We start from the raw sequence: 12524 nt of genomic DNA on the forward strand, positions 1-12524 counted from the left end.
TTTACTTTTCTATCGCAATGTTTACAAATATCTTAATTTCGGCATGCTGTTTGAAATAGTGCTGCTGATCAAACGGTCTTCTTTAAATCATCCGTAGGCGATCAGCTGTGGTGGGCCACCATCAGGCCTTTCTTGCAGACTGCAAGGGGGACCCTACTGCACCCTGTTTATTTTTAAAGCGGTTAGGGAAGTTAATTTAAAAAGTCCATAAACTGCCACTAATCAAGTTAACGTAAGGAATAGCCATTGCTATTACTGGCATTAGTAGCATGGGCTGTATTTACTGTTTGGGTACGTGAAAGGTACTTGACCTTTGGATTAGCCACTGTTGGAAACGGATGCTGGGTATAATGGATCCTGCATCTGACTCTGGATGGCAACTTCTTGTGTTCTTAAGGATATGGGGCCAAGAGCTAAGGCGAGTTGCCAGATCGATTGCGGTGATCTACCCACGAGAGGGGCAGCCCCGATCGGTGGTTGGGATCTCAAGTGCGACTAGGGATTGTTTTGTATTTTTCTTTACTCGGACGTCCAGTGCAGGCGGGCAGTCCAGCTCGGTGGTGCCGATTTGCTGATTCTGGGGAATGTTTGTAAGTCGAGAGAGGTTAGAATTGCGAACGCGGCAGGAACGCTTTCTTCGCAACTTTAACATTTGACTTTTTTTTTTCTTTTCCCGCTGATGAGATACTCACACCCTGCTACCAATCGTGTGTGAGAGAGGTTAGGCGTCAGGCGGGGGCGAGGACCCCCGGCAGCCAATAGGAAAGCAGCTGGTCCCCCCAGGAAGGGAGGGTAACTCCGCCCACAATAGTATCTGAGGGGCGGGCGGTCGGTTAGGGTTGTGGAGGCCCTTACTGATTGCGCATGTAAGCCACTGGAGGAGCGCGTGTGTGTGTCTATCAATCTGCCCCATCCGGTCTATCGAGCTGGCGGCCTGGGGTGAACTGCTCCCTACCAATCTGGAGACTTGACAATCCTGTGCAGGTTAACTATGAATGCAGGGGAAAGTCGGGATTTAACCAGTCCTGTAATCGATCTTTTTTATAATGTTCGGTGTTAGTGGATGGCCTTTTCTTCTTATGCAGGCAGGGATGAAACATTGGTCAGTGGTGGGATATTGGAACAGCATTAGGAGCACTTCAGTGACAGCTCTGGACGTTTTGCTTCGGCTTAGAATAGGCACCTGTGCATCTCTTCTGGGATATTCTAAGGAAAAGCCCTTTTCTGTATTCTTTTTTGGAAAACCCTGGAAATGTTTGGCCTTAAACTGAAAAACGCCTGCATTTGTTTGCACTGGGTAGCAGCAGCAGTCTTTGGATCCGTGGACGTTTTGCACAGTTGTAGCTGTCGCCTTGATGGCTTTAATGGTGGCAGCTGGGACAGACTGGTATTGTGCAACTACAAGCAGTTTTCTCCTCCCACCTCTAGCTGGAGAAGATGGCGAAAAGAAGGGCAACATGAAGGAGTCTGACTGCTTTCCTGGTGAAGGATGGCTTGGAGCAGAGCAGGTGTGGCATGTGGTACATGCAAGGAAAGGATCAAAAGATGACAGGAGGGCATTCTGCTGCTTGCGTGGGCAGGCCCTGGGTGGCCCCAGAGGAAGAGTACTGAATGGGGCCGGGGGAGGTAAGTGAGGGGAGGGAATGTGTGGGAAAGGAAAAAGAGGAGAGAAAAGAGAGAGCAAGAGCATATGGAGGAGTCTGAGTGGGAGACAGTGAGTTACATTCCAGGTCCCCCACTTCTCCTGGGGTGTAGGTAATGAAGAATAGGAGAGATCGGTGGTTGTGCTACCCAGTTCTGAGAAAAATGCCCCTTTATTACCCTCTTCAGTTACATTTCAGACCCCGCTCATGAAAAGTCAGCCTTTTCAATGATTTCACATGTTCCATGCAGCCCTTTGAGGACCCTTGGGGACGGACGGACCCCTTTCTAATCTAGAAGAGTAACATTTTGCATGCAGCTGACATTTTCAAATCCTGCCTTGCCTGACAAAAGCTTGAGTTCTGCCTGTCACGTACCATCTTACAAAAATGGCAGTTTTCAAAATCCATTTAGCCATGGAAGAGGGATTTTTGAAAATCGGTCAGCCCATGTGTGTGGTTTAAAAGTATGCGACTGTGCCACAGTATGGGTAGATCTCGCTGCATTGAGCAGAGGCTGAATTAGAGCAGGGAGGTAAAAAACGTATCTGGCTTTTGCGTGATTTTTTCCCCTCGCATCAAGCGTGTGCAGAAAAAGCTGGTGCAATCCCTGTGGGTACTCCCCCCCCCCCCCTCATGGGCAATTTTCAAAGGGGGAAAGTCTGTGTGCACTTTCCTTTTCAGAGCTGGATCCAAAAACAAAGCACAGTTTTGCAAATTTGCCCCTGTTTACTCCAGCTGAAGAAGTGGGGAGAGTGGGGGCACGAGGTGGTGGTGCCCCCAGCTCCTACCCCATATAGAATAACCTGAAGCCCTCTCCTTCCAGAGTTACAAGGCAGGGAAGGGGGCAAGAACAGGGTGCAGTTCTTCAGAAGGAGCTCTCTCTGGGTGGGGAGGGCTGATTTTTTAAGGTAGGAACTCTGGGAGGATGATTCCTCAGGTGATTCCAAACACCCAGACGTAAATAGGAAGACAGCCAAATGCGCACTCAAGACAAACGTCAACACGTTTACATGGAAGGGAGGCTGGGGGCTGCTGATTGATAGATCGAGGGGGCCTTCTGAGGCTGCGGGAGGGAAGGGAGGCCGGTGTGCTGCCTCTCCATTCCTGTGATTAGAAGGAAACTGACTGGGGGCCTGAGGGGCTAAATGGAGAATTTGAGTGTAAAAGAGGCCAAAGTAGGCTGAATGGGAGGATCGGAAGGAGATGATGAGAACTTGATGTGGGTGAACTGTGGAAGTGGTGGAAAGGAAAATGGCCGTATAACTGAGTGGGGTCGAGGGAAAGAGAAATGGAAACTTTTTTTTCTTCTTCCTATTGGCTAATCATTCACTGACCTTAACTCTGCTGGCAAATGATGCCACAGGACTGGTCCAATACAGCTAAAGGCTGCAGCCTGTGAGTTACCTAAACATGCAACTTTTAAAGAGTGTGCAACCAGAAATGCCGCCCCCCACCCCTAAAGAGAAGATCTCTGAGAATGACCTGGTTGATAAAAGGATTCTTGATCCTGCAAGTAGGCTGCCCCTCCCCATGCAAAGATGGGACGCCCGAACTTTGTTCTCCCTTGACCGGCTCCTCGGCGGGCTGCGGAATCGAGCGGTTGGAGTGCTGTCGGACTATGCGATTTACCCTATAAGGGTTCTCTCCGGTTGGGAAATGAGTTGGAGAAGATGGTGAATTGATGAGGTGATTCCAAGACTAAAGCAGCTTTGTGCTATTTTGGGACGAGAGGCTGCTCCAGGGATTCCCATTGTTTATTGCCTTTACAGGGGATTGACAAGTAAGAGGATGCATCCCTGCGGAAGATCACGGTCCTTTGGAGCATCTTGGACCTCGCAATGAAGGTGTGGGATCCACCTACGGATTCTGGAGATAGGCGGCTATCTCACATTTATCAAAAGTGGACCCAAATCATGGTTGACTGCTGGATCTTGAATGGTCACTCCATGCAAATTGGTAGTGAAGAGAGTGACTGGAGAGCATGTTACAAAGGCTGATAGAGCTCAGGGTTGTAATTCCCGTCCCTAAACCGCAGGAACATATGTAATGATATTCTTTCTGTTTTGTCATACCCAAGGAGAAAGAGAGCTCATTTCGACCCATCCTGGATCTGAAAGGAGTGAACTGACATTTGCGTGTGACTCACTTCAGAATGGAAATCTTAAGCTCTGTCATTGTGGCGATGCAAAGGGGGGAATTTCTCACATCTCGCGACCTGGAGGAAGCATATCTACGTATCCAAGATCATGGTTGTAGTAGTGATGACTCTGCACAAGCAGAGATTTTCGAAGATCTGGTTCTGATGCAGTCTGACCCGTTGAAATTAAAATTCCTCTCAGCTGAGCTGAAATTCCCTGTTTTAACTGAAAAATTCCAAAATGTAGATCCAGGGCATCTGTGTTTTATTGATAGATTAATTGTCATCCTCCCTCTTCCACAGGAGCAATTATGTGACATTCCAGCATCCAGAGCCTGCATCTCCTCAGAATGAAAACAAGGCCAAGTGCGGATGGATGGTCACTTCCAAGGACTTGATAAAATGCTACTAAGTTAAAGGAGATGGGCAGAAAAAGGCGAGTAATTACAGTCCTCGAGACGGAGTCCTCTGTGCTGGCTGAATAGGCCCTATCCTCCATTCTTGAGAGAAATCCCTCACACTGAAATTGTCTTCTGTTAGGCCTCCAGGCCCATTCCAAGATAGCTGCCTGGGTGGATCTTGAAATTCCCAGTGGGAGCAGGCTTGCTGTTTTTTCTGGTTATCAACAAGCAGCTTGTGTTTGCGGGGGCATTACTGGTATAGACTATGTCTCGGTGAGCCTCTATCATCTTAAAGGTTTCTCTTCCAAGGCACACTGACAGCATTTTATTTAAGGAAAGATTTTCTGTAATGGTGGGGAAGGAGCAGTTGGTACAGTAGTCGGAAGAATGCTTCCTCCAACACGTTGAGCTCTTGAGAGGAACAATCTGATCATGTATCCTGATTGAGACCCTATTGACTCTTTAGCAGCATGAGCAGTCCTCTTCCTAAACCTTTCCTCTTTCTCCTCTTTCTCTGTAGTGCCTTTAACAGTGGATCCCCTGACAGCACATGTTCAGCTGATCCTGTCTCGGGACAAGAAAATCATAAAATACATGGTGGATGCTCTCTTCTTTTCTGATAGCCCTGAGCGTTTTAATGGCAAACCCTGTGCTTTGGCACGCCAGAGGTTCTCCTTTGGGGTGCGCTACTGGGAGGTGGAGGCGGTGTATACTGGACTGGGGGGGCTGCCAGGGAATCTGGGAGGTGGAAAGGAGTGTTTAAAATCAAGCCGTCTGTGGGGTTCTGGGCTATTGGACTCCTGGGTCTGTATCGTGATGAATACTGGGCCTTCACGTCCCCAGACACCCCTCTAGCTTTGAGTGAGACTCCCAACACCGTGGGAGTGTTCCTAAACTATGAGCAAGGACGAGTCTCCTTCTACAATGCAGACAGCATGGAGACTCTCTTCACTTTCAATGACTCCTTCACAGAGAAGATCTATCCTTTCTTTTGTGTGGGTGCTGTGGGGACAGACCTGAAGCTCTAGGATGGTTCCATATTCTGTTCCCTGTGTCCTAGGATGTACTCTGTTTTTAGATTACAGTGCTGCCCCCTGGAGAATAGTTACTGAATGCTGGGTAACGCCGGTGTGGTTGTGTACTCTTCAACTCATGAATCTGGCGAGCTGTCTCTTTGTATGTCATAGGTTACTGCAGAGGGACAATGACATTAAAAGCTCAGGATGTGTTCTTTCTAAAGTTGATGCCCAGTAGAGAGGGAGGAGGAAAGTAATCATTCTCTAGTGATGTTAGTGCTCTGATAAAAGCATTAGAGGCAGAAACCACATTAGAATCAGCAGGTACAGAAATGGAGAATTTCAAGCTGTTTTTCTTTGTAAAATCCTTTCAACCAGCAAAAAGCAGGTTTGTTTTGCCCCTGTCAGGTATTTATCCCGTTTGCAGAACATTATTATTTTTTTACTTTTGTGTATAAAATTTTCTTTGTATTTGTTTCTAATTCCTTTTTGTCTAATGGCTTTTGCGAGTTGTGAGAATGCTGTTTCGACTTTTAAAATTGATTTCAATGTTTCCCTGTGCTGTTAAGACAGGATAGAGACATACCTTCCCTTTAGTTTCTCTTCTTGCCCTTTTTAGATAAACAGACAGTTAAGATAGTTCAGGGCATTAGACAGTTGTTTAAAAATAAAATGCATGAGTTAAAGAGATGAGAACTGGAAATAAGACCTGTCATAGATGGTTGTAATACAACTTAATAAGAATAGCGTATACTGAGACTTGAAATCCCTGCCGTTTAGAACGGACAAGGTAGGAGGAAAATGCCAAAAGGTTTAATGCTGGTACTGATTTACAATATCCTTGAGAGACTAAAATCATGGAAAATTGTACGGGCTACTGTTGCGAGCAGCCATTTTATGCTAAAGGAAAGGGAAGCGACAGCACAGACTGCTGTAGATTGTAGCCCAAAATGGCTGCCTTCAGCCGCAGCAAGGGCGCTCTATGCAAGGAAGAATATAGTGGAGAATTGTAGGCTCGGTTGCTGGGAGCAGCCATTTTATGTTGGAGGAAAGGGAGGCTACAGCTCTGACAGCCGTAGATTGTACCACAAAATGGCTGCCTCCAGCAGCTGGAAGAAGGCTTTATTCAAGGAATAAAATGGAGAATTGTAGGCTCGGCTGCTGGGAGCAGCCATTTTATGCCAGAGAAAAGGGAAGCGACAGCTCTGACAGCCCTAGATTGTAGCACAAAATGGCTGCCTCCAGCAGCTGGAAGGAGGCTTTATTCAAGGAATAAAATTGAGAAAGTCAGGCTCGGCTGCTGGGAGCAGCCATTTTATGCTAGAGGAAAGGGAAGCGACAGCACTGACAGCCGTAGATTGTAGCACAAAATGGCTGCCTCCAGCAGCTGGAAGAAGGCTTTATTCAAGGAATAAAATGGAGAATTGTAGGCTCGGCTGCTGGGAGCAGCCATTTTATGCCAGAGAAAAGGGAAGCGACAGCTCTGACAGCCCTAGATTGTAGCACAAAATGGCTGCCTCCAGCAGCTGGAAGGAGGCTTTATTCAAGGAATAAAATTGAGAAAGTCAGGCTCGGCTGCTGGGAGCAGCCATTTTATGCTCGAGGAAAGAGAAGCGACAGCTCTGACAGCCGTAGATTGTAGCACAAAATGGCTGCCTCCAGCTGCAGGAAGGAAACCTTAGTCAAGGAATAAAATGGAGAAAGGTAGGCTCTGCTGCTGGGAGCAGCCATTTTATGCTAGAGGAAAGGGAAGCGACATCTGACAGCCGTAGATTGTACCACAAAATGGCTGCCTCCAGCAGCAGGAAGGAGGCTTTAGTCAATTAATAAAATGGAGAATTGTAGGCTCTGCTGCTGGGAGCAGCCATTTTATGCTAGAGGAAAGGTAGGCTACAGCACTGATCGCCGTAGGTTGTACTACAAAATGGCTGCCTCCAGCAGCAGGAAGGACATTTTATTCAAGGAATAAAATGGAGAAAGGTAGGCTTGGCTGCTGGGAGCAGCCATTTTATGCCTTAGGAAAAGGAAGTGACATCATTGACAGCCCTAGACTAGCACAAAATGGCTGCCTTCAGCAGCAGCAGCAAGGACACCTTATCCAAGGAATAAAATGGAGAATTGTAGGCTCGGTTTATGGGAGCAGCCATTTTATGCTAGAGGAAAAGGAAGTGACATCACTGACAGCCCTAGACTAGCAACAAGGACACTTTATCCAAAGAATAAAATGGAGAATTATAGGCTCGGTTGCTGGGAGCAGCCATTTTATGCTAGAGGAAAAGGAAGTGACATCACTGACAGCCCTAGCGTGTAGCACAAAATGGCTGCCTGCAGCAGCAAGGCTTTATTTAAAGAATAAAATGGATAATTTTAGGCTCGGGTGCTGGGAGCCGCCATTTTATGCTAGAGAAAAGGGAAGCGCCAGCCCTGACTCCTGTAGATTGTAACACAAAATGGCTCTCTCCAGCAGCAGGTAGGAGGCTTTATTCAAGGAATAAAATGGAGATTTGTAGGCGCTGCTCCTGGGAGCAGCCATTTTATGCTAGAGGAAAAGGAAGTGACATCACTGACAGCCCTAGACTAGCAACAAGGACACTTTATCCAAGGAATAAAATGGAGAATTATAGGCTCGGTTGCTGGGAGCAGCCATTTTATGCTAGAGGAAAAGGAAGTGACATCACTGACAGCCCTAGCGTGTAGCACAAAATGGCTGCCTGCAGCAGCAAGGCTTTATTTAAAGAATAAAATGGATAATTTTAGGCTCGGGTGCTGGGAGCGGCCATTTTATGCTAGAGAAAAGGGAAGCGCCAGCCCTGACTCCTGTAGATTGTAACACAAAATGGCTCTCTCCAGCAGCAGGTAGGAGGCTTTATTCAAGGAATAAAATGGAGATTTGTAGGCGCTGCTCCTGGGAGCAGCCATTTTATGCTAGAGGAAAGGGAAGTAGGAAGTGACATCACTGCCTGCTGTAGTTGGTAGCACAAAATGGCTCTCTTTAGCAGCAGCGAGAAGGGCTTTATTTAAGCAACGGTAGCTCAAACTATGGAACTAAACCTAATCTGGCCATCTAGCATCTTTAGCCTTTAATGCATGTGCTGTTTTAAAGCGTAAGGAATTTGCCCTTGTTTTGTATTTTGACATTTTAATCTTGTATCTCTTTTTCTATAATATGTGTAAAAGACCTGAATAAATAAATTGAAATCTATTACTGTGCGTGATGGTGTATCTCTGTTTTGCGCGTCCCATCTCCGATTTGCTGCAGTGTCACCAGATCCCTAAATGGACCTGGTTATTGTAGCTGATATAGCTTGGGTTGTGTTGTTTACATCAGCGCTGTTATCATGCATTGATGTGACTGATTTGTCCCCCTGTTCACTCAGCCGCACAAAGAGCAAGTCTGAAACATTCCGATGGCTGTGTGCTATATTGACAAATAAATGTTTGCTCCTTTGAGTGGAGCTTCAGGACATATTTGATCTGGGTCTAGAATAGTTAAAAAATGTATGTAAAATCTGCTTTTGAAATCCAAGTTGTGTGTCCTTACTTGAGCACTATTTTCTGCAGGGGAGAGGTGGCTCTTGAAACCAGTGTGGAAGTAGGATGGAGGAGGAGGTTTATATGTCTTGTCTCACAGAACGCTCAAGCTCTCCACCTAGCTGTGCTTTACTTTTCTATCGCAATGTTTACAAATATCTTAATTTCGGCATGCTGTTTGAAATAGTGCTGCTGATCAAACGGTCTTCTTTAAATCATCCGTAGGCGATCAGCGGGGGTGGGCCACCATCAGGCCTTTCTTGCAGACTGCAAGGGGGAGCCTACTGCACCCTGTTTATTTTTAAAGCGGTTAGGGAAGTTAATTTAAAAAGTCCAAAAACTGCCACTAATCAAGTTAACGTAAGGAATAGCCACTGCTATTACTGGCATTAGTAGCATGGGCTGTATTTACTGTTTGGGTACGTGAAAAGGTACTTGAGCTTTGGATTAGCCACTGTTGGAAACGGATGCTGGGTATAATGGATCCTGCATCTGACCCGCGAGTTGCCAGATCGATTGCGGTGATCTACCCACGAGAGGGTCAGCCCGATCGGTGGTTGGGATCTCACGAGTGACTAGGGATTGTTTTGTATTTTTCCTTAGACGGACGTCCAGTGCAGGCGGGCAGTCCAGCTCGGTGATGCCGATTTGCTGATTCTGGGGAATGTTTGGAAGTCGAGAGAGGTTAGAATTGCGAACGCGGCAGGAACGCTTTCTTCGCAGCTTTAACATTTGACTTTTTTGTTTCTTTTCCCGCTGATGAGATACTCACACCCTCCTACCAATCGTCTGTGAGAGAGGCTAGGCGTCAGGCGGGGGCGAGGACCCCCGGCAGCCAATAGGAAAGCAGCTGGTCCCCCCAGGAAGGGAGGGTAACTCCGCCCACAATAGTATCTGAGGGGCGGGCGGTCGGTTAGGGTTGTGCAGGCCCTTACTGATTGCGCATGTAAGCCACTGGAGGAGCGCGTGTGTGTGTCTATCAATCTGCCCCATCCGGTCTATCGAGCTGGCGGCCTGGGGTGAACTGCTCCCTACCAATCTGGAGACTTGACAATCCTGTGCAGGTTAACTATGAATGCAGGGGAAAGTCGGGATTTAACCAGTCCTGTAATCGATCTTTTTTATAATGTTCGGTGTTAGTGGATGGCCTTTTCTCCTTATGCAGGCAGGGCTGAAACATTGGTCAGTGGTGGGATATTGGAACAGCATTAGGAGCACTTCAGTGACAGCTCTGGACGTTTTGCTTCGGATTAGAGTAGGCACCTGTGCATCTCTTCTGGGATATTTTAAGGAAAAGCACTTTGCTGTATTCTTTTTTTATTTTTTGGAAAACCCTGGAAATTTTTGGCCTTAAACACAAAAACGCCTGCATTTGTTTGCACTGGGTAGCAGCAGCAGTCGTTGGATCCGTGGACGTTTTGCACGGTTGTAGCTGTCGCCTTGATGGCTTTAATGGTGGCAGCTGGGACAGACTGGTATTGTGCTACTACAAGCAGTTTGCTCCTCCCACCTCTAGACGGAAAGCAGGCTGGAGAAGATGGCGAGAAGAAGGGCAACATGAAGGAGTCTGACTGCTTTCCTGGTGAAGGATGGCTTCGAGCGGAGCAGGTTTGGCATGTGGTACATGCAAGGAAAGGATCAAAAGATGACAGGAGGGCATTCTGCTGCTTGCGTGGGCAGGCCCTGGGTGGCCCCAGAGGAAGAGTACTGAATGGGGCCGGGGGAGGTAAGTGAGGGGAGGGAATGTGTGGGAAAGGAAAAAGAGGAGAGAAAAGAGAGAGCAAGAGCATATGGAGGAGTCTGAGTGGGAGACAGTGAGTTACATTCCAGGTCCCCCACTTCTCCTGGGGTGTAGGTAATGAAAAAGAGGAGAGATCGGTGGTTGTGCTACCCAGTTCTGAGGAAAATGCCCCTTTATTACCCTCTTCAGTTACATTTCAGACCCCGCTCATGAAAAGTCAGCCTTTTCAATGATTTGACATGTTCCATGCAGCCCTTTGAGGACCCTTGGGGACAGACGGACCTCTTTCTAATCTAGAAGAGTAACATTTTGCATGCAGCTGACATCTTCAAATCCTCAAAACCTGCCCTGCCTCACAAAAGCTTGAGTTCTGCCTGTCACGTACCATCTTACAAAAATGGCAGTTTTCAAAATCCATTTAGCCATGGAAGAGGGATTTTTGAAAATCTGTCAGCCCATGTGTGTGGTTTAAAAATATGCGACTGCCACAGTATGGGTATATCTCGCTGCATTGAGCAGAGGGTGAATTAGAGCAGGGAGGTAAAAAACGTATCTGGCTTTTGCGTGGTTTTTTTCCCCTCTCATCAAGCATGTGCAGAAAAAGCTGGTGCAATCCCTGTGGGTATTTCCCCCCCCCCCCCCCATGAGCAATTTTCAAAGGGGGAAAGTCTGTGCACTGTCCTTTTCAGAGCTGGATCCAAAAACAAAGCACAGTTTTGCAAATTTGCCCCTGTTACTCCAGCTGAAGAAGTGAGGAGAGTGGGGGCATTAGGTGGTGGTGCCCCCAGCCCCTACCCCATATAGAATAACCTGAAGCCCTCTCCTTCCAGAGTTGCAAGGCAGGGAAGGGGGGAAGGAGCTCTCTGGGTGGGGAGGGCTGATTCTTAAGGTAGGAACTCTGGGAGGATGATTCCTCAGGTGATTCCAAACACCCAGACGTAAATAGGAAGACAGCCAAATGCGCACTCAAGACAAACGCCAACACGTTTACATGGAACGGAGGCTGGGGGCTGCTGATTGATAGATCGAGGGGGCCTTCTGAGGCTGCGGGAGGGAAGGGAGGCCGGGTGCTGCCTCTCCATTCCTGTGATTAGAAGGAAACTGACTGGGGGACCTTAGGGGCTAAATGGAGAATTTGAGTGTAAAAGAGGCCAAAGTAGGCTTAATGGGAGGATCTGAAGGAGATGATGAGAACTTGATGTGGGTGAATTGTGGGAGTGGTGGAAAGGAGAATGGCCGTATAACTGAGTGGGGTTTAGTGAAAAAAAAATGGAATTTTTTTTTTTTCTGCTTCCTATTGGCTAATCATTCACTGACCTTAACTCTGCTGGCAAATGATGCTACAGGACTAGTCCAATACAGCTAAAGGCTGCAGCCTGTGAGTTACCTAAACATGCAACTTTTAAAGAGGGTGCAACCAAAAATGCCCCCCGCCCCCCCAAAGAGAAGATCTCTGAGAACGACCTGGTTGATAAAAGGATTCTTGATCCTGCAAGTAAGCTGCCCCTACAACTTTGTGCTGTTTTGGGACGAGAGGCTGCTTCAGGGATTCCCATTGTTTATTGCCTTTATAGGGGATTGACAAGTAAGAGGACGCATCCCTGCGGAAGATCACAGTCCTTTGGAGCATCTCTGACCTCACAATGAAGGTGTGGGGGTCCACCTATGGATTCCGGAGATAGGCGGCTATCTCACATTTATCAAAAGTGGACCCAAATCATGGTTGACTGCTGGATCTTGAATGGTCACTCCATGCAAATTGGTAGTGAAGAGAGTGACTGGAGAGCACGTTACAAAGGCTGATAGAGCTCAGGGCTGTAATTCCCGTTCCCAAACCGCAGGAAAATATGTAGTGATATTCTTTCTGTCTTGTCATACCCAAGGAGAAAGGGAGCTCATTTCGATCCATCCTGGATCTGAAAGGAGTGAACTGACATTTGCGTGTGACTCACTTCAGAATGGAAACCTTAAGCTCTGTCACTGTGATGATGCAAAGGGGGGAATTTCTCACATCTCGCGATCTGGAGGAAGCATATCTATGTATCCACATACGAC

At 47.3% G+C, this 12524-nt stretch overlaps 1 protein-coding gene across 1 annotated transcript in view; it reads left to right on the forward strand.

The window, feature by feature from the left end:
• The window catches only part of LOC115080312, a 139332-nt gene that overhangs the window by 72142 nt on the left and 54666 nt on the right, over positions 1–12524 (forward strand). The window contains exons 10-11 of the mRNA XM_029584463.1: positions 1429–1626; positions 4702–4926. Coding sequence (XP_029440323.1) covers positions 1429–1626; positions 4702–4926 — 423 coding nt within the window. The remainder of the gene's footprint in view (positions 1–1428; positions 1627–4701; positions 4927–12524) is intronic.

This window comes from Rhinatrema bivittatum, chromosome 19 (genome assembly GCF_901001135.1).
Source record: "Rhinatrema bivittatum chromosome 19, aRhiBiv1.1, whole genome shotgun sequence".
Lineage (NCBI taxonomy): Eukaryota > Metazoa > Chordata > Amphibia > Gymnophiona > Rhinatrematidae > Rhinatrema > Rhinatrema bivittatum.